The sequence below is a fragment of the Cervus elaphus genome, chromosome 14 (genome assembly GCF_910594005.1).
Source record: "Cervus elaphus chromosome 14, mCerEla1.1, whole genome shotgun sequence".
Taxonomy (NCBI): Eukaryota; Metazoa; Chordata; class Mammalia; order Artiodactyla; family Cervidae; genus Cervus; species Cervus elaphus.
The window spans coordinates 78,408,942-78,436,582 of NC_057828.1; the positions used below are offsets into that span (position 1 = coordinate 78,408,942).

The following is a 27,641-nucleotide window of genomic DNA, read 5'->3' on the forward strand; positions in this document are numbered from 1 at the left end:
ATTGATGCTTTTGAAATGTGGTGGTGGAGAAGACTCTTGAGAGTCCTTGGACTGCAAGGAAATGAAACCAGTCAATTCTAAAGGAAATCAACTCTGAATATTCATTGGAAGGACTGTTGCTGAAGCTGAAGCTCCAATACTTTGGTCACCTGATGTGAAGAGCTGACTCATTGGAATAAACCCTGGTGCTGGGAAAGATTGAAGGCAGGAGGAGAAGGGGAGGACAGAGGATGAGATGGTTGGATGGCATCACTGACTCGAGGGATATGAGTTTGAGCAAGCTCCAGGAGATGGTGAAGGACAGAGAAGCCTGGAGTGCTGCAGTCCAAAGAGTTGGCCACAACGGAGTGACTGAACAACCAAAAGAGACTCCAGTTGACTTTAGAAATTTACTCAGAAAATATGTTAATTGTGAGACAGTTTATGAACAACCACTAAAAATATGAAAGACAGATAAATAGATGACATTGTGTATAATCAGTAGAAAAAAGTTATGGAATGAAAGATCCTCTACATGTTAAAGGAGGAAAAGGAGAAAGAAGGAGGAGTGGGAGGAGGATGAGGAAGAGAAGAAGAAAAATGGGGAGGGGGAGTGGAAGGAAGAGGAAAAGCGTGGCAGAGAGGGAGAGAGAAAAGGCTAAGTAGTAAACAGTGAGTAAAAGAGCAGAAAGGTCAAAGTATATCAAAAGTCGGACTTCCCCCATAGCTCAGTTGGTGAAAAATCTGCCTGCAGTGCCGGAGACCTGGGTTCGATTCCTGGGTTGGGAAGATCCCCTGGAGAAGGGAAAGGCAACCCACTCCAGTGTTCTGAGGAAATCCTGGGAAATCCCATGGCCAAAGGTGCCTGGCGGGCTGCAGTCCATGGCGTCGCCAGAGTTAGACACGACTTAGTGAGTAAACAAACCACTGTATCAAAAGTTAATGTAAATAAAATGGTTTAAATTTACCTTTTGAAGCAAAGGCATTCAGACTTGAACAAAGTAAAGACATATTTTAGGGGAATTTGTACCTTAAGTAAGATCAAGTGATAATTTATGGGAACTTTTATTGCTTAGCTCCTATTGAATGAAATCAATGGAGAGTGCTTGGAAAAGAACCAGAAAACAAAACAAAACAAAACAAAGATATTAGAAAGGAGAAAATAACGAGAACTTGAGTACAGATTATTGAAAGACGAAACAAGCAAACAGGAATTTGATAATCAGTTTGAAGGCTTGGTTTTGAAAAGAATAATAAAATAGACCTCTAGCAAAACAACCATCCCCCATGCATTAACAAAAGGACATTAAAAATACAGTAGAAATTTCACAGATTATAAAGAATCTTGTATCCAGTATGAAAAGTTAGATAAAAATGAATCATTTTCTAGAACATACAAATTATGAGCATTTGCCTAGGGGAAGAGTTAGAAAATTAGACTTAAAATTACAGTCTAATACCTCTTCACTCACTTCACACTCCCTGTCTGCTTACCTCACCTACCCTTTAAAAAAGAAAAACCAGAAAGGTAAGCTTACAGTTTCTGTCCTATCCAGACTATCCCGTATAGAAAATATGTAAATCTATCAACTCACTTTGATTATTGTTAGGGTTTGGAATAAGCTTAGGGTTACTGTAATGTGGATACCAAACATGTGCAAAGATGAGGCAACTGTAAGCCAGTCTCTTCTATGAACGTAGGTACTGAATAGTAAATGAATTATTAACAAAGTCAATCCTCTAGTACATTATAAAGCATGTAGTTACAAAAGAAGATATGCAGAAGTGTTATATGCTCAGCTGTGTCCGAGTCTTTACAGCCCCATGGGCTGTAAACTGCCAGGCGCCTCTGTCCATGAAATTCTCCAGGCAAGAATACTGGAGTGGGTTGCCATTCCCTTCTCGAGGGGATCTTCCGGACCCAGAGATTGAACCCAGGTCTGCTGCATTGAAGGCAGATTCTTTACTTTCTGAGCCAAATGATCTCTAAAGAAAATGTAATAAGAGCAGGTATCTTTCTTATAATTTCATCTTTGATTCATAGTTAATCAAAATATGACTATTAACAATGCATGCTAATAAGATGAAAAATGGTTTCTTTATGTCTTGTTTTTTCATATTTTATATTCTTATTCTCTCAACAGTACCAGGAGACCCTCAAATTTTTGCTTGTTCTGCTACAAATGCAACTGAAGGAAACATTGCCTGGACACCACCTCAAAATGATTTTCATAGCTTCTCTCTTTGCTATCGGAATATTTCGATACAAGGTAACTTGTAGAAAATTTAATTCCACATCAGGAAAGATAAATCTAAAATTGGAAAGCACTAGATATATGGATGGAGTGAGTGAGCCACAGAGCTGTCTACACAGCAACCATGATGGGCATCCTACATGTCTTGATTTTAAGAACTGCCTCCACTCACTATGGACTCCCCAGCCTCTGAGATGACTGAAGCTCAGAACATTCCCAATATTGCTTGTCCTTCTTGACCTTCTTACTTATAATCTTTACACTCTAAAGCCTAGAGAAAGAAAATCTCTGGACTATAATACTCACAGCTGTCTTCCAAATATTATGTAAGTGAGCTGCACTGGTTTGAACTCATTGTTCTGGATGATAAACAAACCACTTCCATAGCTTGATGCAACTGGCACACACACAAAATTGGGTGAATAAAAATGAACATATTCCCATTTAGTCACGGAGGGCACTTTATCAGCCAGTGGAATCTTGCAACGTGGTTCTAGTTAGCATGAAACTTCTGTAGAGGTAAAGGCAGTCCAAAAAACGCGCTATGACGAATCCAACCACTGAACTCGGCCTTTCTTTGAGGGACTATTTAAGAGAGCAGACCTCTCCTGGACGATGTGAAGTATCTAAAATGCCTGTAGAACACAGTGGGGACTGTGGACCATCTCAGGATAGACTCAGCCCTTGGGATGGCCCACTTGACAGTCCTTGCCCTATAGTTTAAAGCAGTTTTGAGCTGAACATCTCACAGTTCCATCACTTTGTTTGGTGGGTAGGAACCAGACATGAATTTTCAGATTTCAAGAAGCAGAAAGCCACTTCTCTTCAATGTGTTATTTTATATTTTGATAACATATGGCTTTTGCTGGTTGAATCAAATAATCAAACTACTAAAGCAAAGTTCCATGCACATGTAGTGTTCCAGTTAGCATAAGAGGACTCAAATGCTATGGAGAAGAAATATTTGCCATGTATTTGAGGTTATGGTACTTTGAAAAGTTATGTCTGTGAGAAAAGAAAAGTGGAAATTAAAGGAAGATAAAACAACAAGACAATCGGATAGTCTGCCTCACTGGCCACCTCTCCTGTGAACTCTCTTTGCTGGGTTTCTATGTGAGCACATTGATTTTCTTTTCTCTTTTCTGAATCTTCTCACTTTCCCTTGCTGTATTCCTCACTTTTTTATATTCTCTCTCCACTATGGAGTTCTTTCAATGCCAGAGTATATGGAGGGAATTTATGGAACAATGTTTATTGCTCCTTTGTATTCTATACAGTTTAAAAAAGCGTTTGAGTAATAGGCTTAGAAGGATGTTACACATTGGTTATTGTGGTCAGACAAGTTTTTGTTTATTTTTTGCAACGAGTACAGAGCCTTCTTATTCAGTGCTATCCAAATTTATGACTGTTCTGTTATAACACTTGAGCAGAATGGGTAGGGAGGGAAGGGCAGGTATACAACGTCAGGCTTTGTGTGCCCTCTTCTCAGAAACTTGGTTGGTAACTGGCTGGATCCAGCCTCCACGGTGGCTCACGCAGTGACTCTGCTCGAGGGGGTCTTTGGAACCAGCTCACCCACAGTCCTGTCTCTCGCAGCCTTCAGGCTCCGCTGCCTTCCCTCACTGCCTCAATTCCTGTAGTGCTCAGAGGAGGAGGACAAGGAGGCGGAGTTATCGGTGATCAAATGGATTCTGCATCTAAAGTCCATAACAGTGGCTTGTACCAAAGTTCAAAGTTTGGAGGTTATCAGGAAAAGCTTCACTAAAGTATTGGAAAAAAGACTTTCATAATATCCACCATGGGCTGGGCTTTCTTAGAAAGAAAATAGACCATCTTCACTGATATGCTTGGACTCATTTATTAATATGTTATGTACGAAATTAACTATGAAACCATTAGTTTGGAATATTTGAGTTTATTTAGAGTAATTACATTCGTTCAATACATTTGCCAATAATTGTATGTACTTCTGAGCACAAACAATATTTTTATATTTCAGCCACTCAGTTTGGAGTGGGCTTGGAATGATTTAATGTACAGACCAAGTTAAATATGTGGTAATCCTGACTTTTGATGACTTAATAAATGTTTCTGTTTTTCCCCCTGAGGTAAAAATCTTTGCTTCAGTCTGAATAAAACCCAGAATGGAATGGATTTGCACCAATTGACACCGCACACAAAATATGAGGTATTGTTACAGGCCCTCGTCACAGGAAGAATAGTTCGCAAGAGCAGAACTGTGACCTGTAAATTTGAGACAAATGCAACATGTGAGTTATGAACTTTAATGCCTTTTTCTCTGAACGGCGAGAAGCAAAGTCTAAACTGTGTGAACAGCAGGTTCACGCTCATTCTTAATTTGGGAAGCACATTGACTTTGCCCGTTTGTTAATATCTCGGGTTTATAATAATTTAAAAAACAGCAACTTAAAATCTTTCGTTTGAGGCTTTCTCTGTGTCCTTCAGGTATAATTGTAAGAATGAATTGTAAGAATGAAGCCTGAGAACGTATGAGCTGGTACAGTGTGTAAGAGTTCAGGCAATTAAGTACCTAACCAACTTGGATAAAAATGAATTGCCTATTGTTCTTTGTTATGTAGAAATTTCGACTGCTGTCAGATGCCCGAGAATCCCACACTCACAAACCATTCACTTGCTGGCTTTTGCTTGCATGACAAAACACTTCGTAAACCATGATACTTTGTCAGCATTCTCTTCTCATTACAATGAACTGCCTACTGTTTTATGTACATTCTACATTCATTCGACTCTTGCCACCAATGGGAGGCGCCACGGATTCCAGGTGCGAAGCTCCATCCATCTCTGGGGTGACTGTGAACTCCATGAGGGTCGGAGCAGAAGAAACAGCCCTGTGCAAATCAGCAGTCAGGGCTCCAGAGACCCTCCCTGGGGCTAGGCTCACAGGGGACAGGTGTTCTACTCGGGGCTGGATATAAAAGGCGCCTAATGTCATTTAAGTTCATGCTTCAAAAGTCCAAGTCCTCAAACTTTACGCTTTGGTTATTTTCCTGAATTCCTATGCTATCACAGACACAAAGGTTTGCTGCTGATGAAAAATTCAGCACGTATCCCCAGGGTCATGTAAGCGCTTCCGAAAGGAGGACCTGAGCCGTCTGTAGGTCTTCGAGGTTTCCCCAGCACCATCTCCTCCCTCCCTGTCCCCTTCTCTTCTTTTCCTCTGTTTTCTACTTCTACACATTCTCTGTGACGAAACTAGACAGCGTATTAAAAAGCAGAGACATCACTTTGCCAGCAAAGGTCCAGACGGTCAAAGCTATGTTTTTCCAGTCGTCACGTACAGCTGTGAGGCTTGTACCACCAAGAGGGCTGAGTGCCGAACGACCGATGCTTTCAATCTGTGGTGCTGGAGAGTCCCCTGGACTGCAAGGAGATCCAACCAGTCCGTCCTAAAGGAGATCAGTCCTGAATATTCACTGGAAGGACTGATGCTGAAGCTGAAACTCCAATAATTTGGCCACCTGATTGGAAGAGCCAACTCACTGGAAAAGGCCCGGATGCTGGGAAACATTGAGAGCAGGGGATGAGATGATTGGATGGCATCATCAACTCAATGACATGAGTTTGAGCAAAACTCCAGGAGACAGTGAAGGACAGGAAGTCTGGGGTGCTGCAGTCTTTGGGGTTGGACACAACTGAGTGACCGAAGAAGAAGTAGAACAGCACATTCTCTTTGGGAGAATCTCAAAAAATCTCATAGTTTCAAGTACAACTTAGGTGCTAATATTCATTAACAGATGTGTAATTTATTTTCACATGTTTTCTTACAGCTTTTTATGTACATTATCTCCTAATTTCCCCATCCCCAAATAGGCACTTAGAATGGTTTATATTGTTCACATATATTATCCAGTAATTTAAATATGCATTTAACAAATGATTAAAGTAACCACTGTTGTTTTTTTTTTCCTCTATTTCATTTTGATAGATCCAGGCAAGGTCAAAGTTTTAAAGGCTTTACGGAAGACAGAAAATGCTATAGATGTGAGTTGTAAACGTCCTGACCAGCTTAATGGCCCCGAAGGGTACTTCTATTTGGAAGTAAGAACTGGAAACATCTTGGTTAAACATGATTCAAAACCAGAATGCAGATTCTTGGTAGAAGATCTTCAATATTTAACAGAATATAATTTTTCGGTAAGACTACAATTTCTATAATCAACCCAGAACTGATATACATATTATAGTTAATATTCTGCAGTACTCAAATAATACTAGGACTAGTGCTCACACAAGCTTGAGAAGGTCTGATGTCTAAGGGAATCACACTTTATACGTCTTAAAACTTTGACTCCATACTTTTCATCTGTAGTACTAAATACAGGGATTTATGGCAGATATTTGGTTGGAACATTTTTGACCTTCAGCATGACTACTTGTAGTTAAATTATTGTTTCTATGTCAAGAAACACATGGCACAAATTGTTATTATTTGTTAATGATAATTATCGGTTATTACTTTATTTTTTGTTCTTCTTGGCTTTTTGTCTTTACTAATGTGATCTTTCTTTAATTACAAATATTTTTTTACAGGTACATTGAGGTTAGAAAATAGAAAAAAATGTAAGGAAGTAGCAATGTACGCAAAGAGTTTAAAAACTCACCCATAAACTCACTGTCTACTGATCATATTTTGCTTCTTAAAATGGGAGGGCTCAGTCTTTTCCTCTCGCTGTAGGAGAAAGCCTCAGCTCATTCAGTCCATTCTGTCTCTTGAGTGTTTCTTCCCTGTAAGAAACACAGAGAAGAATTTCCAAAGAAAACTGAAGGCCTGAAACACTTCTGACACTTTGGTCCCCAAATGTGTAACGGTTTTTCCCCACGCCTAGCAGCTATCTGAGACGACTGCTCGGTGCCCCATAATTTAATTCAATTTCGACACCATCTATCCAGAGAAAGTGTCATATTCCACAGGGGAGGGGCTCAGTCCCATGAGATTGGCCCCACCCCACTTCAGAATGACAACCTAGAGATCCTCATCACTTCTGCTCGATTTGGCTTCACCTTGGGGGCTCCCATCACCCCTTCCTTGAGTCTGATAAATTTACTAAGGCAGCTCACATAACTCAGGCGAATACTTAAAGGCTGTGAGAAAGGATTCAGGTAAATAGCCAGCTGAAGAGATATGCGGGGGAGGTCTGGGAGGGTCCTGAGAGCAGGAGCCTCTGTCCCCATGGAGTTGGGGGTGTGTCACTCTCTTGGTGTGAATGTGCTCCGCAGTCTGGAAGCTCTCTGAACCCTGTACTTCTGGGAATTTCTGGAGGCTTCATCACACAGATGCAATCAGTCATCAACTCCATTTTCCACTCTTCTCCCTTCTCAAGAGAGTGGGGGAGTGCTGAAAATTCCAAGACGGATTATCGCTTGGTCTTGCCAGTCCTCATGTGGGAGCCTTCTGGGAACCCACTCGGAGTTACTTCAATAGAAGAAAAGGCTATCACTCCCAGTGGCTCAGTGAGAAAGAATATGCCTGCAATGTGGGAGACCTGGGTTCGATCCCTGGGTCTAGAAAATCCCCTGGAGGAGGAAATGGCAACACACTCCAGTATTCTTGCCTGGAGAATCCCATGGACGGAGGAGCCTGGCAGGCTACACAGTCCATGGGGTCCCAAAGTGTTGGACACGGCTGAGTGACTGAGCATGCACGCAGGAAATTACGAAGGTTTTAGGAGCTCTGTGTCAGGAACTGGATATATTTCTCATTGTCTCACCACTTCCATGATAAAAGCACACAGTTTGATAAACTGCATGTTTCAAAAATCACTGTATCATGAACATTTTTTCCATATTAAATATTCTGCTACTCATTTTTAGTGGTTGCACAAGGTTCTGTCTCACGGCTTTATTGCCTTCTCCTAACCATAACTGTTTTGGTCTCTGTTAAAAGCAACAGTAAGTAAACTCTCTTATTGGAAAATAATAGCATCTTTGAATATGTCTTTCATCGTCTCTCTCTGAACAAATTCCCAAAAATGAATGTATGGGGCCAAGAGGAAGTTGCATAAAATTTAAGATTTTTAAAAAATTAACTCATTGGAGTATAGTTGGTTTACAACGTTTTGTTGGTTTCTGCTGTACAGTGAAGTGAATCAGTCATACACAGACATACACCCCCTTTTGGATTCCCTTCCTGCTTAGGTCACTGCAGAGCGCTGAGTAGAGCTCTCTGCGCACAGTAGGTCCTCACTAGCTTATCTGATTGATACTCATGTCAGTAGTGTCTCTGTGTCAGTCCTCATCTCCCAAATCGTCTCACATCCTCTTTCCCCGTTGGTAACCATGTGTGTTTGCTACGTCTACGTCTCTATTTCCGCTTTGCCAATAAGTTCATCTCTACTGCTTTTCTAAGTTCAGCATGTGCATGTGATGTTTGTTTTTCTCTTTCTGACTTACTTCACTCTGTATGGCAATCTCGGTCCATCCATGTCGCTGCAAACGGCAGGATTTAGTTCCTTTTATGGCTGAGTAATGTTCCACTGCATACGTATCCCACACCTTCTCTGTCCATTCCTCTGTGGGTGGATACTTAAGTTACTTCCACATCTTGGCTTCTGCAAATAGTGCTGCAGTAAACATCGCAGTTCATGCACCTTTTCAGATCATGTTTCTCTCTGGATTTATGCCTAGGAGTGGAATTGCTCTGCCATATGATAGCTCTAATTTTAGCTTTTTAAGGAACCTCCATACTATGTTGGGAAGATCCCCTGGAGAAGGAAATGGCACCCCACTCCAGTACTCTTGCCTGGAAAATCCCATGGACGGAGGAGCCTGGTAGGCTACAGTCCGTGGGGTCGCAAAGAGTCGGACGCGACTGAGCAACTTCACTTTCACTTTCATACTATTCTCCGTAGTGGCTGCACCAATTTACATTCCTACCCACAGTATAGGAGGGTTTGAATGAGTGCGCTTTTTAAAAATTTTCCCAAACAAATACATTACTATTACCTATCATTGTCCGTTTCACCTCATCTTTCTCCGCACCCAGGAAGCTCCAGGCACACTGGCTTTCTTTCTGTTCCTCAAAGCACTTAGGTTTCATTCTCTTTAGGAACTTAGTACTCTTCTCTCTTTCTGGAGTTTTCTTCTCCCATGTGTCAATCGTGATAACTTATTCTGGAAAAATATAACTTAACACCATATTAAAGTGCAATTTTAAAATTCAAGTTAGGAGACAGTTTAGCTTTCTATTCTCTTCCTCACTCTTCAAAACACTATTGTTTTCTTCTCTGCAGCCTTTATGTTTGTTTCGGAACCCGCTGCTACATTTATACCTTCATGACAGAGTAACATTTTAGCTTTATACATCATTCTGATCTCTAGTTAATAAATTAATATAATTGTTTTTACAGTTGTTAATGTGTTATTTTCCATTATTATAGCTTTATTTTGATGTTCTGCTAGTTTGGGAACTGAAAGTGATTTTTGACTATTTCTTTCTCCTTTTTTTTTAACTAAGGAAAAGTTTTAAACCTATTGATTGTCCTTTGCTAAAATTTTCACTCTATCCCATGTCTTTTATCCCTAATTTCTCAATGGCTTACATAAAATTGAATGAATGGATTTTTAAAGTAGATTGTTTTATTATTGATAATTTCCATAGAGTATGTAATTGTAATTTGGAAGCATCTTTAATTAATTTTTTTAAAGAAAATGTTTGTACATTTCTAGTTCCTGCATTTTTGTATTATACTTAATTATTATTTTAAAAAGAGAACTGGCTTTTACAATTTCTGCCCTTTGAAATTTATAGTATTTTTTACAGCTCAATGTGAGATAAATATTTATAAACATTTTGTGAGTATTGGGGAGATTGTATATCCTCCACAGGGTAAAAGCTTAGGTATATTTTTTTTTTACAGATCTATCGTATTTATCATTCAGTTCAGTTCAGTTCAGTTCAGTTGCTCAGTCGTGTCTGACTCTCTGTGACCCCATGGACTGCAGCACGCCGGGCCTCCCTGTCCATCACCAACTCCCGGAGTTTGCTCAGATTCATGTCCATCGAGTCGGTGATGCCATCCAACCATCTCATCCTCTGTCGTCCCCTTCTCCTCCCGCCTTCAATCTTTCCCAGCATCGGGGTCTTTTCCAATGAGTCAGTTCTTCACATCAGATTGCAAAAGTATATTTATCATTAATCTCTTTAAATTATACTGTTCAGATCTATTTTTACCTCAATTGTTTTGTTTTTTGGACTGAAGATTCTTAATGCTTTCCTGGTCCATGTAGTTTCCCTTGTGTATCTAAACTGTTTTTGCTCTATCATGCTTAGTATTTTTAACTCCTTTTGTCTAAACTGTAGATGTTGCCATGTCATCAATTTGTATCATTTTAACCCTTCTGAACTAAATATCACTTTAATATCAATAGTGTGATTCTTACATTAAATTGTTTCCACTTAATCTTAAAATTTTTTTGTACAGAGTATGTGTAACTCTACTAAGCAGTATATACCAGAATTTCCTTTTTAAAGGAATGTGAAGATATTAGTATATTCATAGGGAATTTTAACTTTAAATAATGAACACTTTGGTGTGTTGAATTTTATTCCTTCACATCCACTTAGTTCTTGCTGACCATTGTATCAGCATTATTATTATTGCTAAATGGGATAAGATTTATTTATATCGTTTTCATTGGTAAATATTTAAGAAATCTGATAATAGAGTATTGCCATAGTCTTGAAGTTTCAAGTTATCCAGTTATATTATATTTTAATGCAAATTTTAAAAATAGTTATATATTTAATGCAAATTTATAAAATAGTTATAGTAAATATTTAAGAAATCTGATAATAGAGTATTGCCATAGTCTTGAAGTTTCAAGTTATCCAGTTATATTATATTTTAATGCAAATTTTAAAAATAGTTATATATTTAATGCAAATTTATAAAATAGTTATATTTTAATGCAAATAAACAGCATTGTATGACAAATATGAGTATGTTATATTGTGATTCACAAATTTAATTTACAAAACCTTTTTCTCTCTCGTTTCTGAAACCCAGGTCTATTATCACAATAAGGAATATGCTGGTCTTCGAGAGAGTGTTATAGAATCAACATCTTGTAAGTCTTCTCTTGGCTATTTATTCTGTTTTCGTGGGATATGTGTTCACACTTCCAACGCTTTATTATTTTACATTCATACTCACATTTAATTATTAAATTTTCAGATTATATATTTCCATAAACATTATATTTTAAGTTGTGTGAGCAAATGTATATGCAGGTGAACATTATATTATAATAAGGCCTTACCCTTGGGCAGGCTCGGGGCCGCCCTGTGTGTTATGGGGCCCCCTCTCCTGTCCGCACGCACCTGGCCACTCCACAATACTCAGTGAGTGTGATAGTGGAATATTTTGTCCTGCTGGCATTTATCCGAAAACTTGAAAGAAAGGCTCTGCTATTGTCTTCGGCCACCTGTCTTCTGATGTAGGCATTTTTGAATGTAAAGTAAAGCTGAGGCATCCTCAGTCATCTTATCACCATGTGGCCTGTGTGTGTTTGCTGTTTTTGTTTTTCAAACAGATGTTTTGTGTGTGTGCTCAGCCGATCAGTGCCTCTGACTCTTGTGACCCCACGGACTGTAGCCCGCCAGGTTTCTCTGTCCATGGGATTTCCCAGGCAAGAATACTGGAGTGGGTTGCCATCTCCTCCTCCAGGGGATCTTCCTACCCAGAGATCAAACCAGTCAACCTTACCTCCCGTGACCAAAAACTAGACTCAGCCAAGGCTGTTTATTTATCATAAGCAGGATTTTGGTAATTCTGGACATTGCTTTTCAATCACCTGAATGTATCCAACCCGAGGTTTCCTGAAAAAGAAAATAATATCTTAAATTCAGTTTAGGAAATTCAGTTCTTAAAAGTTGATTGATTTCATAAAATAATTCATGAAGAATTTATCTACATAGACTCCTATTATGATTCTGTTTATGATGTTTCTTCCTGTTAGGAACTAGCACATTTGTTTTGTATTCTGTGTTAGACATTGTTTGTGTACTGTGTTAGACATTGTTACCTTATCTTTCTTTGAACTTACTTTTTATTGATGTATAGTTGAATGTTGATTACAATGTTGTGTTGATTACTTCTGTGCAGTGAAGCATCTCACATACTTCTAAAAACACTCTGCTTTTATGTTCTTCTCCATTATGGTTTGCCCAGGATATTGAACATAGTTCCCAGTGCCCTGCAGTACAGCCTTGTAGTTCATCCATTATAATCTATTCCGCATGTACACCAGTTTGCATCTACTCATCCCAAACTCCCCCCAAATGTGGGACGCTTCGTGCATTTGTGTGTCGTCCTTATGCAGGACTGGCACTAAAATTCTCTGCATTGTTTTAGTCTGCAGAAGCCAGCACTGTTACCTTTTTTTTCCTGTCCCTCTAACTGTATGCTTGGCAGAAGCAGGTGTTACTACAAATCTATGCTGATTTACCCAACTAAGCTAGGATAAACAGTCCCTGAAAGCTTCCCCAGCAGCTCAGTGGTAAAGAATCTGCCTGCCAATGCAGGAGACATGGGTTTGATCCCTGGAGAAGCAAATGGCAACTCACTCTATATTTTTGCCTGGAAAATTCTATGGGGAGAGGAGCCTGGTGGGCTACAGTCCATGGCATGACAGAGTCAGACGTGACTGAGTACGCAAGCAAAAATGCTTTAATCAAAATAGAGGTGTGTGTAGGAAAAGTCACTGAAATTAAATGTCGCTGTACCAGTGAGGGTAGCAGCTGGGCGTCACCGCTCCCCGCTGCTTGTCCTGCTCACCAGAACACCCAATTTTCACTATTTCTGTTTTCAGTTCTTACAGTTTCCTCCAAGTCTAAAAACAATTATCATCTGGTGCTCTTTCGAGAGTTGCTTATTGGTCTGAACCTATGCAGGAAGACCTAGCACCGTTTTAAGTTTTCTCTGCTTGTTAGCGTTGTAAATTAAGTTAAATTCAGACCTCCAAGTGCAGTGTTACCAAGCATAGCTGGTTTTCATTTTTATTTTTTAAAGATTTTTTTGATGTAGACCATTTTTAAAGTCTTTACTGGGTTTGTTACAATATTGCTTCTATTTTATATTTTGGTTTTTTTGGCTACGAGGCATGTGGGATCTTGATTCCCTGACCAGGGGTTGAACCTGTGGTCCCTGCATCGGAAGGCAAAGTCTTAACCACTGGACCACCAGGGAAGTCCCTACACAGCTGTTTCTGATGGCACCTCACCAGTACTCATGTGGACGTGCACATTCACTAACGCTTTATTTTCCCAAGTCTTTCCAAAGAGAGAAGATATAAAAGCATCTTATTTTCTAAACTTGCTTGACTAGGTTCCATAAAAAGTTTTAGTTCTTTCTGCTCAGATATTTTAAATGAAGGCTCCTGATGTGAAATGCCATATACATTCAGCTAGCTCTCTTGAACTTTATTTCCAGGCACTTTTCTTTTCTAAGCTCCCACAATACCAACAGCTTCATTGGGTTTTTCTGATTATGTAAACAGTTCCTAGTGGCAGCACCTACTCTCGGGGGTCATAGATTCCACTGGACATTTCACATACCCATCTCTATGAGCCCAACTTGGCACCACCTCACTCAGAGAAACACGGAGCAGGAAGCATAATCAGAAGGGGGGTCTGGCCAAGGAATTCCTGGTAGCGTTGCCCGCCGCACTCTGAGGGCCATGAACAATTCGACCCCCTGGACTCCACTGAGAAGAGTGAGGCCACGTGTGGTGGAGCGACCCAGCTTAGAAGCCCCACGTCAAGAAAGGAACTGCTACATCGTGTAACAGTCCCATGGGCACGGCTGCCAAAGGTGCCGACGGGTGAGCCCAGTGAGACAATGTGCGCTGGGTGCGTGCACTCAGGGAGGCCGAGGTCAGCCCTTCCCGCCAGGACGGTGGTTCATCCACACCCGTCCTGGCCCAGACGCCACGCAGAGCTCAGGGATCGTGTCGCCAAGTAACACAGCTGCTAGTCCATCTTTGTCAGATTTTACCGTCAGTGGAGATAGAGGGTTACCCCATCGTCCTTTTCTCTGTAAGGCAGAAAAAGTATTAACTCTTTCTAAACAGATTCTCCTAAGAGATAAATCATGTCGTCCCGTTTTAATAGTTAACATCTACTCGAGGGTGGGGTGGCTCTTGAGTTGTGAATTTCAGAAGCACAGCTACTCGAAATGTATTTTACTCAGTTTTTCTGGCATCACAATCCAGCACCAGTATTTTGACAACGTTTGGGCCCTTTTCTTCTGAAGCTCTCTAAGGGTACAGCCCAGATGCCACTGTAAAATTTCCCTTCATCGGTTTCCCGTTTTAGAATTGCTGCATTTCAATGTCATGTATTTTTTAAATTTTACTGTTTTTTTTAAATCTTGTACTGTAAGAAGGAAATATGCCAATTTTGCATGCATTAAGATATCTTTATAATGGCACTTGATCAATATTTTGCCCTGGGATGGAATCTATGCTTAAAAATCTAGACTTTGAAAGTATTTCTGGGGACATCCCTGGTGGTCCAGTGGGTAAGTCTTCACCTTCTTGCAGGGTGTTGCAGGTTCAGTCCTTCCATAAAATTCCGCATGCTGCATCGTGTGGCGAATTAACAAATAAATAAATGCAAGCTCTACAGCAGAAGTTTTTAAAGTATGTCTGTCTGTTGCACTGTGTCCCGTGTGACTCCCAGCTTCTTTATCTTTCCATCTATCCCCTTGTTTTATTTTCTCCCGGGAATGTTTCGGCTCTCCTCTTTACTCTTGGTCATCTGTGGGTCTTTTGCGCTTATTTTCCTGGATGCTACTGGCCTTTGTGACCTGGAGACTAGCATCTGTGGAAATTTTCTGTGTTTCACTTTCTTTTTGCCGGCCTTTTGGAGTTCGTCTCAGTCACATTTTGGAGTCCAAAGTTGATGTATTACTTTGGCATCGATCTTTCGTGAGTGGGTTTCCTTGAGGGTTTGGTTCTCATTGGCAATTTTATCCTAGTTATAGTGCCGCACGGGAGAAGGTGATTAGAAGCTTGGTCATCCTTGAGGGGCTGTGTGGGCCGTGGAGATTCCCTGTGTTGTTACTGATTTATTTTCTCCAGCATCATCCATCGTTTGGGCAGCCCTTGGCCTGGCTGAGTCACTCCGTGCTTCCGGCTGTAAACGAAATGTCTCATGCTCAGGAAATCTTCCACAGACCATATAGAAAATAGGTTTCTCTTATTTTTACCCCTCTCTACCTTTTTTCCCTTAAATCCAAGGAAAATAAATAATTATTGTATTGGCTTATTTACCTGTCTAGCCTTTGTTTCCCCCCAGAGATAAGGAAGTTTCCCTCCGAACTGGTACCTTTTTATGCCGTGTTTTCTGTCTTGTCCCCAGAGACCGTCATGGTTGTAGGGAGCATGGCATTTGCTCGGTCAGTGGGGGATGAGTGAGCAGTATTGATCAGTTAAGACAGTGGTGGATGCCGTGACAGATCCCCAAGTGGCTGTGGCATAACTGAGCAGACATTGCTTATTTTCTTAATCATTTTTAAAAATTGGAGCATAGTTGCTTCATGGTTGGTGGGTTAGTTTCTGCTGTACAGTGAAGTGACTTAGCCGTATGCACGCGTGCATCTCCTTCCTCTTGGGCCTCCACCCCTCAACCCACCCCTCTCGGTCATCGCAGAGTGCTGGGCTGGCCTGAGCTGAGCTGAGCTGGCCTGAGCTGAGCTGAGCTGGGCAGGCTTCCCGGTCCACCCCCAGCTCCCGCGTACAGTGGCTTCCCGCTGGTCATCTCCCTGTGACAGCGCTCGGCTCTCAGTTCGTTCCCCGATCTTTGGTGTCCGCCTGTCTGTCCTACATCTGCATCTCTACCCCTGCCCTGCAAAGAGGTTCGTCTGTACCATTTTTCTAGATTCCACATACTGGCACTGATACGCATTATTTGTTTTCCTCTTTCTGACTGACTTCACTCTGTCTGCTGGGCTCTAGGTCCGTTTTTACTCTACCTGGGGATGTTTATGTTCTTGTCGAGGGCAGAGTCCTGGTCTATGCACTCATTCAAAGCTCCCCGCGGAGCTCCACAGGCGGCTCCTGAATTTGGGATGACGACCAACCTCCAGCCAGGACTTTGGAGAAGAGAATGTAGGGTCTTTCACGGGGTGGAAAATACCAGACCCAGCTGTGATCGATATGCCTCCTACCCTTACATGCCTCCTACCTCCTACCTGGACACACTTAACAGCAAACGAGAGAAAATAGGTCTGCTCAAGAGTTAGCCAGGGCCAGCCTCGGGCAGAGGAGGGGAGCAGGGCAGGGAGGATGTTGTTCCCCTCAGCTCCACAGACTGTCTCCAGCCTAAAGCACAAGAGATGGCTGTGTATTCGTTTTCTCTTGCCGTCTAATGGGTTAAACCAGCGGCTTCACACCACACCCATTGACTTATTAGCTCACAATTCCGTAGTCAGAGTTCCAGCTCCATGTGACTGGGTCTTCTGAAACCTAGATGTCAGCCAGGATGAGTTTTTATCTGGAGAATATGCATACAAATGCTTCCAGGATCGATCCAGGTTGGCGGAATCCTATTTCTTGCTGTGGTGGGACCGCTGACCTGATTTCCTCTGGGGTCCCGGGACCAGGGCTTGCAGTCAGCTCCCAGAAGCCCCTCGTGTTCTTTCCACCTGACCTGCTCCAGACAGCCTGGGGAGTCCTTCCAGTGCCTAAGGGTCATGGTTAGGTCATGCTCACCCAGAACAGTCTCGGTATCTTCCAGCAGGAAAGTCCCCGCTGGCTCGAGGCTGGAATTCGCTCTGCACAGTTCCTTCACCGTAGTGCCTACCTTGGTGGTTGATGAGATAACCAAGACCTGGAAACCCTGGGCACTATCTGGAAATTCTCCTCACCACCTATTTCCTTCAAAACACCCAGGCTTCTCAGCCACCCCCACCTCAAATGGATAATTTCTGTATTGCCTTAGAAACATGATTTAGGAGGGTTGAATTTGTTTCCTCACCTACAAGAGTAAGAACGCTAGGTCTCGGCCCATCTTCAGGAAGCACAGCGGCACAGCAGCGGTCGTGAACCCTGATGAAGATAAAGGTCCTCCACTCCCACCATCAGTTCAGTTCAGTCTCTCAGTCATGTCTGCCTCTTTGTGACCCCATGGACTGCAGCACGCCAGGCTTCCCTGTCCATCACCAACTCCCAGAGCTTGCTCGAACTCACATCCAGCGAGTCGGTGATGCCATCCAACCATCTCATCCTCTGTCGTCCCCTTCTCCTCCTGCCTTCAATCTTTCCCAGCATCAGGGTCTTTTCCAATGAGTCAGTTCTTCGCATCAGGTAGCCAAAGGATTGGAGTTTCAGCTTCAGCATTAGTCCTTCCAATGAATATTCAGGACCAATTTCCTTTAGGACTCCCACCATGCCCAACGTCAGTTCGTAATCCATCACCATAATCGCTGTCTTGCCAGTACTCAGGAATCCCTTGATCTTGGAACCAACATCTATGACTACCAGCTTTCTTCTTTCTCTCCTGGGTCACCGTTTCCCTCCACGGCTGGGCAGGTCTCGCCGGCGGGCCGTTGTCAAAAGCAAACAAGCAGCAGCCGATATCTCTCTTCTGACCCTGCTTCCTCTTCCGCTGCCGCCCTAGTTCTTCACCCGCACACCTGCCAACAGCAACACCCCTTTCATCCTGCTTCACTTGCGAGTCCCTCTGCCGGCTGCATCTTTGCCTCCTACTTTTTAATCCTGAGTGTCTCAGGACTGAGTCTTGGGACTTCTATCCACTTTTGATTTCCGGGTTAATCGTTCAGTCTTCACAGCTTTAAGCAACAGCTGTCTGTTGGAGGCCCTCTGCCCAGTCTCAGATCCTTTCTAGCCGGCTTCCTACTTGGCACCTCCCCTTGGGTGTCCGCCTGTCCTTTCAGACTCTCAGATCCCAAACTGAGTTTCTGTTTCCCTCTGAGGGCTGCTCCGCACAGCCTTCGTGGTCTTCAGTGATTGTGGTGCTGTCGGATTACTTTCTCCTAACACTAGCGCTGCCAGCCTCATCTCATATTTTGCCTGGATGATGGTACTTTCAACAAGGGGGTTATAAAAATCTGTATAATGCCCAAGTCACACTTTATTACTCCTCTAATCAAAATCCTGCTGGTGGTACACATTTAACTCAAAAACCAAGGTCAGCGGGCATTCCCTGGAGGTCCAGTGGTTCACACTCTGTGCTTTCTCTTTGGAGGGTGTGGGCTCAAACCCTGACTGGGGAGCTAAGATCCTACAAATTTATTGGTGCAGCAAAACAACAAACACACACACCAGTGTGACCTTAGATGGTTTGCAAGCCCCTCCAGTCTTACCCGTGCCCTCTGCTGCCTCCCAGCCACATTCTCAGCTGCACCTCCTGATGCCCATCCCTCCCCCACCCGACTCCAGCCTCAGGGGATTCTTGCTGCTCCTTATGCTAGGTGTGTTCCTGCCTCCAGGCTCACACCTAATCACACCAGTGCCTGAACAGGCATCCCCCAGATACTGTCCAGCTAACTCCTCACCTTCTCAGTTCCGTTCAGTTCAGTTCAGCCACCCAGTCGTGTCTGACCCTTTGCAACCCCATGGACTGCGGCACGCCAGGCCTCCCTGTCCATCACCAACTCCTAGAGCTTACTCACACGCATGTCCATTGAGTTGGTGATGTCATCCAGCCATCTCATCCTCTGTCGTCCCCTTCTCCTCCCGCATCAGTCTTTCCCAATAAGTCAGTTTTTCTAATCAGGTAGCCAAAGTATTGGAGTTTCAGCTTTAGCATCAGCCCTTCTAATGAATACTCAGGATGGATCTCCTTTAGGATAGACTGGTTGGATCTCCTTGCAGTCCAAGGGACTCTCAGGAGTCTCCTCCAACACCACAGTTCAAAAGCATCAGTTCTTTGGTGCTGGTGCTCAGCTTTCTTTATAGTCCAACTCTCACATCCGTACATGAATACTGGAAAAACCATAGCTTTGACTAGATGGACCTTTGGTGGCAAATTAATGTCTCTCCTTTTCAATATGCTGTCTAGGTTGGTCATAACTTTTCTTCCAAAGAGTAAGCATCTTTGAATTTCATGGCTGCAGTCATTGTCTGCAGATTTTGAAGCCCAGAACAATAAAGTGTATCTCTGTTTCCACTGTTTCCCCATCTATTTGCCATGAGGTGATGGGACCAGATGCCATGATCTTAGTTTTCTGAACGTTGAGCTTTAAGCCAACTTTTTCACTCTCCTCTTTCACTTTCATCAAGAGGCTCTTTAGTTCCTCTTCACTCTCTGCCATAAGGGTGGTGTCATCTGCATATCTGAGGTTATTGATATTTATCCTGGCAATCTTGATTCCAGCTTGTGCTTCATCCAGCCCAGAATTTCTCATGATGTACTCTGCACAGAAGTTCAATAAGCAGGGTGTCAATTTACAGTCTTGACGTACTCCTTTCCCTATTTGGAACCAGTCTGTTGTTCCATGTCCTGTTCTAACTGTTGCTTCCTGACCTGCATACAGATTTCTCAGGAGGCAGGTCAGGTGGTCTGGTATTCCCACCTCTTTCAGAATTTTCCACAGTTTGATCACAGTTTGTGATCCACACAGTCAAAGGCTTTGGCATAGTCGATAAAGCAGAAGTAGATGTTTTTCTGGAACTCTCTTGCTTTTTCAATGATCCAACGGATGTTGGCAATTTGATCTCTGGTTCTTCTGCCTTTTCTAAATCCAATTTGAACATCTGTGTTTACAGTTCCTGTACTGTTGAAGCCTGGCTTGGAGAATTTTGAGCATTACTTTACTAGCATGTGAGATGAGTGCAATTGTGTGGTAGTTTGAGCATTCCTTGGCATTGCCTTTCTTAGGGATTGGAATGAAAACTGACCTTTCCCAGTCCCGTGGTCACTGCTGAGTTTTCCAAATTTGCTGGCATATTGAGTGCAGCACTTTCACAGCATCATCTTTCAGGATCTGAAATAGCTCAACTGGAATTCCATCACATCTGCTAGCTTTGTTTGTACTGATGCTTCCTAAGGCCCACCTGACTTTGCACTCCAGAATGTCTGGCTCTAGGTGAGTGATCACCCCATTGTGATTATCTGGGTCATGAAGATCTTTTTTCTATAGTTCTTCTGTGTATTCTTGCCACCTCTTCTTAATAGCTTCTGCTTCTGTTAGGTCCATACCATTTCTGTCCTTTACTGTGCCCATCTTTGCTTGACATGTTCCCTTGGTAGCTCTAGTTTTCTTGAAGAGATCTCTAGTCTTTCCCATTCTATTGTTTTCCTCTATTTCTTTGCATTGATCACTGAGGAAGGCTTTCTTATCTCTCTTTGCTATTCTTTGGAACTCTGCATTCAAATGGCTGTATCTTTATTTTTCTCCTTTGCTTTTCACTTCTCTTCTTTTTGCAGCTATTTTTAAGGCCTCCTGAGACAACCATTTTGCCTTTTTGCATTTCTTTTTCTTGGGGGTCATCTTGATCCCTGCCTCTCGTGCAATGTCACAAACCTTCATCCATAGTTCGTCAGGCACTCTGTCTATCAGATATAACCCCTTGACTCTATTTGTCACTTCCACTGTATAGTCATAAGGGATTTGATTTAGATCATACCTGAATGGTCTAGTGGTTTTCCCTACTTTCTTCAGTTTAATTGAATTTGGCAATAAGGAGTTCATGATCTGAGCCACAGTCAGCTCCCAGTCTTGTTTTTGCTATTATATAGAGCTTCTCCACCTTTGGCTGCAAAGAATATAATCAATCTGATTTCAGTGTTGAGCATCTGGTGATGTCCATGTGTAGAGTCTTCTCTTGTGTTGTTGGAAGAGGGTGTTTGCTAAGACCAGTGCTTTCCCTTGGCAGAACTCTATGAGCCTTTGCCCTGCTTCATTCTGTACTCCAAGGCCAAATTTGCCTGTTACTCCAGGTGTTTCTTGACTTCCTCCTTTTGCATTCCAGTCCCCTATAATGAAAAGGACATCTTTTTTGGGTGTTAGTTCTAGAAGGTCTTGTAGGTCTTCATAGAACTGTTCAACTTCAGCTTCTTCAGCGTTACTGTCCAGGGCATAGGCTTGGATTACCGTGTTATTGACTGTTTGCCTTGGAAACGAACAGAGATCATTCTGTCATTTTTGAGACCGCATCCAAGTACTGCATTCTGGACTCTTTTGTTGACTATGATGGCTACTCCATTTCTTCTAAGGGGTTCTTGCCCACAGTAGTAGATATAATGGTCATCTAAGTTAAATTCACCCATTCCAGTCCATTTTAGTTCACTGATTCCTAAAATATCAATGTTCACACTTGCCATCTCCTGTTTGACCACTTCTAATTTGCCTTGATTCATGGACCTAGCATTCCAGGTTCCTATGCAATATTGCTCTTTACTGCATCAGACTTTACTTCCATCACCAGTCACCTCCACAGCTGGGTGTTGTTTTTGCTTTGGCTCCATCTCTTCATTCTTTCTGAAGTTATTTCTCCACTGATCTCCAGTAGCATATTGGGTACCTACCGACCTGGGGAGTTCACCTTCCAGTGTCCTATCTTTTTGCCTTTTCGTACTGTTCACGGGGTTCTCAAGGCAAGAATACTGAAGTGGTATGCCATTCCCTTCTCCAGTGGACCACGTTTTGTCAGAACTCTCCACCATGACCCGTCTGTCTGGGTGGCCCCACATGGCATGGCTCATAGTTTCATTGTGTTAGACAAGGCTGTGGTCCATGTGATCAGATTGGTTAGTTTTCTGTGATTGTGGTTTTCAGTCTGCCCTCTGAGAGTCTCTGGCGGGAATGGGGTTTGATTCTAAACGTGATTTCTCCCCTTCTGCCATCTTGCTGGGGCTTCTCTGCCCTTGGACATGGGGTATCTCCTTACAGTTGCTCCAGCGCCGTGTAGCTGACGCTCCAGTCTTCATCATCTTCCAACCTATTTCACTGTTCGCTTGTTTATAGAGTATATTGTTACCTGTCTTTCCTCCCAGAACGTCAGTCCCATGAGTACAAGGATGTTTGTCTGTCTGGTTCTCTGAGACATCTTAAATACTTAAATCAGTGGCACACACTAAGACCCAAAATATTTTGGGGGAATAGTGAATAATTAATACTGACTATGTCCCGGCACTATGCTAAATGTCTACTGTGAATCAAACTTAGCCTCAATTTACTAATTAGGGATGGAGATACAAAGATAATGAGCGTTGTGGCCAAGGTCCCAGCCAGGAAGTGGTGGAGCTAGGCTGGGAACCCAAGCAGTCTGTATCCAGGACTGAGGCGCTGATGTCTCCACATTATTTCACTGGACTTTCACCATAGATGAACAGTGTTACCTACTTGTTCAGGACAAGAGATATTTCCAATAAAGTCTCTTTTCTCTGCCCTTCATCCAAGAAAGGACATGATTTCACATTAAACCTTTGTGAAAATTCATAATATCAAGTGTAGACTAAAATAATTTTGTCCTGTGGTTAATTGATTTTATACCTCAATAAGCAGGTTTATCTCATGTGGGGCAGTGACCTTTCTGATCCCCTTAAGAAGCTAGCTAGTTTTGCACATAAAGTTAAACTATAGGAGGTTATCTCTGAGAATTATAACTAGATTACCTCTTTGAGTCCTTCAAAATGGAGTGACCAAAAGAAAGATAGTAAATGATAGTGTCTCATAAATGGACATTATTTAGTAGAAAGGAAGAGAATTGCTCTTCTATAGTCTATGCATTCTTAAAATATGAAACATTTTACTGGTTCTGAACCAATAAATGGGAAAGATATGGGCAAGACTTACAAAATCAGAAGCATCCTGTCTTTGCTCTCATTATAAAAAGTATATTTTTTTAAAACTACAAAAGAAATGAAAATGTTAAAATGTAGGTACTTTAAAAGTGATTTCTCAAAGAATCCAGCAACATATTTGATGTAGTATGCTCTCTTCATGTGTTCTTTCTCATTTCTCATTTCTTCTCATCTCTTCTCATTAGATAATGTTAAAGCAGTCATCATATTTTTGGTGTTTCTGATTATTGTGACATCAATAGCCCTGCTCATTGTTCTCTATAAAATCTATGATCTGCATAAGAAAAGATCCAGGTAAGAGTTGATTTTAAAATGAAAAGATAATAATAATAGTTATAATGATGTAAGTCCCATTTATGAGGCCAACTTGGAACCGATTAAGTGGAATTAACAGTAAGAAGTCTAGGACATCACTAACCTTTGATGAAAGACTTTTCTATGGTCTTATTGGTTTATATGAAACATTATTTTTTTCTATGTTCACTAATAATGGGATAGATTGCCTTTAGTAACAACCAATGAAAAGAATGTGTCTGTTCTTTTAGTGCAAAGTGGGTCATAGGTATCCAGAAGTGACAGTGGAGAGAAGTACATGGGGAAGCACGTACATTCCTCTGGCCAGGAACAACTACCCTTTATGAAAATCAAGAAGTTCCAAATAAAAAATTGCGATCGCTTCTCTGAGACTGACCAACCACCCATGGGTGGTTCCTTCCTCCCCTACTTTCCTCCTCCTTCCCCACCCATTCTGCCTTCTTACCCCCTCCCCTCTTCCCTTTGATCCTCCCCATCTCTACTTCCTCCTTCCCTCAAGACGTTCATTAAATATAAATTGCTTGCCAACTGAATTCTGTTTCTTAAGAGTATGCAAACTTACATTTCTTATCTTTACAGCAATTTAGATGAGCAGCAGGAACTAGTTGAAAGGGGTAAGTGTGCACGTTTTTTCACTGGCAAATATCTCCCTTGTTTTATATAATAATTCAACACTTTAAAAATCTAACCTGGACTTCCCCTGTGATAAAGTTTAAATTCATTGATGCATTTATTTAACCAGCAAGGATCTGTACCTTCTCAAAGCGTGCCTGAAACTATGGCGGTGACAGGTCAGAGACTCTGCATTTAAAATCTTAGGGTCTAGTGGAGGAAGACAGACTAGTGGACAACTGTGACAGAACTGGACGGGCGCCGTGATCATGGCGTGTGTACGGTGCTGTAGAGAGATGGAAGATAGAAAGCTGTCTATGCAGAAGGCAAGGAGCTAGGTCTTCTAAGGTGGTGGGGGACCATTAGACCAACAAAGGAGAGATTGATGGAAGAGCAGATGGAAAGTCACACAGACACACAGACAGGGAAGTGGCAAGTGTGTTCACGTCCCTGCAAGGGTGGGGTGGGGGCCGTTCCCACTAAAGACACACGGACAGACATGACAAAAGGTCGCAACCTGACTTACGAGATGAAAGCACATTTCATCTTTTCTCTTTCTTTTTTTTTTAAACTTTCACAGTACTTCTTTCAATTCTCTTTAAAAATGTGTTTTTTGATCCAGTAAAAAGGGGATGGGGTTAAGAAGTTGAAACTGTGTTTATAATAAAGAAAATGATTTGGTTTTGCATACTCAAGAAACATTTCAGAACTCCTCTGTTTGGTTTTAACTTGTCTCAGAAGGGCTCCAGGAGCGTTTATCTCAGAGTTGCCACAGATTGCCCCTTGGAGTGGTCAGAACTTATCCAAATGCTATACATCCTCAGAGGTGGCCCTAGGTCAGAATGAATGAATGCCGGGAGCTCTAACCACCCAAAGGACAGCTGTACGTGGACAGTTTGATAGTTGTGATGGGATAGAAGATTTCCACAGTCAAAAAGCTAAACATAAGCCTAATGGACATCTTTTTTCTTCATCTAATAAATAGGGGACATTAACATGGATACTAAAAGAAATGCTGCTAGATGTACATGGATAGGAGGAGGAACATAACTTTCAACATGTGTCACAACTTATATTCTCTTAAGATTCTGAAGCAGTGTTTGTCAGTATCCATATGCAATTATAGCTATTTACTTTAATATATCTTGTTCTTTAGTAAGTTATTCCGCAAGTGTGGTATATATTGAGTTTCATACACTGGTGGCGTGAAAAATGAACACAGTCTGTTTACAGTCAAGATTATGACATTAAGACAAGTTCTGAGTATAAGGGTAGTCATCACATTCTCTTATTTATATGTTTACAATATTTCACAATAACTTAGATAAAATTTAAAAATATACAATATAGGTAAGTATAGTAATTGTCATAAAATGCATATAATGCAACAAAGAAATGTAACCCTAGATCTCCTTACAGTGGTGATACTTGGCCTGAAATCTGTTATTGCAGATAGACAGTGAGGAGGGACATTCTCTGCAGAGAAGACAGTGTGAATGGAGGCATGGGGGGAACCTCTGTGATGCACTTGGCGAATATTCGTGCTTAAGATGTAGAGCAAGAGTGTAGAAAACTGTGGCTGAGATGAGTCACATGATACTATAAAAAGTGCTCATATATCACGTTAACCAGTGAAACTTTAACCTGTAGACTATGGAGCACAAACAGTAGTGTGAGCTTTGGAGCAAGTGGAGTTGCATGCTCATATTTGTGGATCAGAAGATGAATTTGTGGCAGTTTCAAAAGTCAGTCAGGATGGGTACAGACTGGAGGCAGGGAGATGGGTCGTCATGTGGATGAGGAGGGGTCCCGAGCGTGACCCTGGGCAGAAGATGTGGAAGGTACACGGTGACCTGTTGGATGTAAGGACAGAGGGAGAAATCGTGGGTCACTTGGAAGTTTGCTTGCTAGGTGACTTTGGGAGTGGTGGCCCCATTTGCTGAGATTTGAGATGCTAGAATAAAGGGGAGATGCCTTTGAACATCTTGAGTTTGGGGTCCTTCTGGGATAACTGGGTGGAAGACCTGAGAGTTAGTGGGAAAGATTAATACATAAAAGACCAGAAGAGTACTAGAGCCCCAAATTTAGATGTCATAGGTTTACAGGTTAATCTCTGTGTGAGTGACATGTTCCAGGTGGACTGTGTGTGAGAAGGAAGAACACTCAGGGCTTAACCCAAGATTTGCTTCTAATGAAATGTGTATGGACGTGGGAAAGAGAGATGTGATACCAGCCATGAACCTTTAATGTGTTTAAAGATGATGAGAAGCAGCTGATGAACGTGGAGCCCATCCATGCAGATGTTTTGCTGGAGACTTACAAGCGAAAGATCGCGGATGAAGCAAGGCTCTTCCTGGCTGAGTTTCAGGTGGGTGCTCCTCTTGCCATAAGACGAGAAAGTTTACTCCATCACCAACGTGATCCGTCTTAAATGTGTTGTGTAGCTGTTGGCCTTGATAGTTTATCCCACATTATAGTGCAGTGGAGTCAAAACAGCTATTATTATCAGGTATTTGCAGACCAGTAGAGAGATGTATCGCCGTAAAACTAGGTAATGCTGCTTCAGTGAATGAGTACTAGTTACGAAGTCGTGTCCAGAAACACATTTGGCTGATGTGTCCTTGTGCTCCAGATAATTATCCAAGTGTGTTTTATAATGAATCTGAAAGTGGCAGAGCAATTCCTGCTGAATTTGCTCTCATGGGATTTATTCTCCAAGTAGTCCATCATTCATTTTCTTAAAGAGGGCTTTTTGCATAATTCCTAATAATGTTCATTTCAATTACCACATGCAGCTTGTTCACCAGGGTAAAGGAAATACGTACCAGGATGTCTCATTTGTTCAGAATGATAAGTGGTGAGGGGAAGTGGTTTTTCTACAATCTGTTCTGACCCGAAGGATCTTTGTGTCTTTCAGAGCATTCCACGGGTATTTAGCAAGTTTTCCATCAAGGATGCTCGAAAATCCTTTAACCAGAACAAAAACCGCTATGTTGATATCCTTCCCTGTAAGTGTTCATTGAGAATTGGATTCCCATACATTTAGGCTACTTGATTATTCATTATTTCACTTATTTAATATTCCTTTTCCTTGAGCAGATGACTACAACCGTGTTGAACTCTCTGACATAAATGGAGATCCAGGATCAAACTATATAAATGCCAGCTATATTGATGTGAGTAAGAAGTGCATAATGGCCAGGTTTTACAGCTTCACCATTTTGTCACTGACCATTTTCATTTTTCTTGTGTCTATACATTCTATTCAGCTCCATCTTTGTCATGGCAAATTTTTATGTTTTTAAAGAGTTTATTGCAGTGTAGTTGATGAACAGTGTTGTGTAAGTTTAGGTGTGCAGCAAAGTGAGTCAGTTAAACATATACGTATGTCCAGTCATGGCAAGTTTTTAGAAATATTATTTGAAATGCTTTGAAGGAAGCCCATCAATGTCACTGGTATGAACAACAACATCACTAATATTTGCAAGAACAGTTGTTTATTATTTACTATCACTGCTAGTTAATATAGGGTTTTTCTCTCCCAACAAAATGATAATAAGAATCAAAACACTCTGGTGCCTGTCGTGTGCTATATATCACCTAAATTATCTGTGTGTGTATTTCTCATAAGAATCCTGCCTTTGCACCTCACCATGGAGGTGAGGACT

The 27,641-nt window shown here is 41.8% G+C and overlaps 1 protein-coding gene across 7 annotated transcripts in view; it reads left to right on the forward strand.

Annotated features, from left to right (window-relative positions):
- PTPRC (protein tyrosine phosphatase receptor type C) overlaps positions 1–27,641 on the forward strand; it is a 121,674-nt gene that overhangs the window by 71,712 nt on the left and 22,321 nt on the right. For all 7 annotated transcript variants that reach the window (XM_043923194.1, XM_043923195.1, XM_043923196.1 and 4 more), the window contains 9 exons: positions 2,124–2,249; positions 4,343–4,504; positions 6,202–6,410; positions 11,282–11,342; positions 23,232–23,340; positions 23,941–23,975; positions 26,232–26,341; positions 26,891–26,981; positions 27,073–27,149. In XM_043923194.1, the coding sequence (XP_043779129.1) occupies positions 2,124–2,249; positions 4,343–4,504; positions 6,202–6,410; positions 11,282–11,342; positions 23,232–23,340; positions 23,941–23,975; positions 26,232–26,341; positions 26,891–26,981; positions 27,073–27,149 (980 nt within the window). The remainder of the gene's footprint in view (positions 1–2,123; positions 2,250–4,342; positions 4,505–6,201; positions 6,411–11,281; positions 11,343–23,231; positions 23,341–23,940; positions 23,976–26,231; positions 26,342–26,890; positions 26,982–27,072; positions 27,150–27,641) is intronic.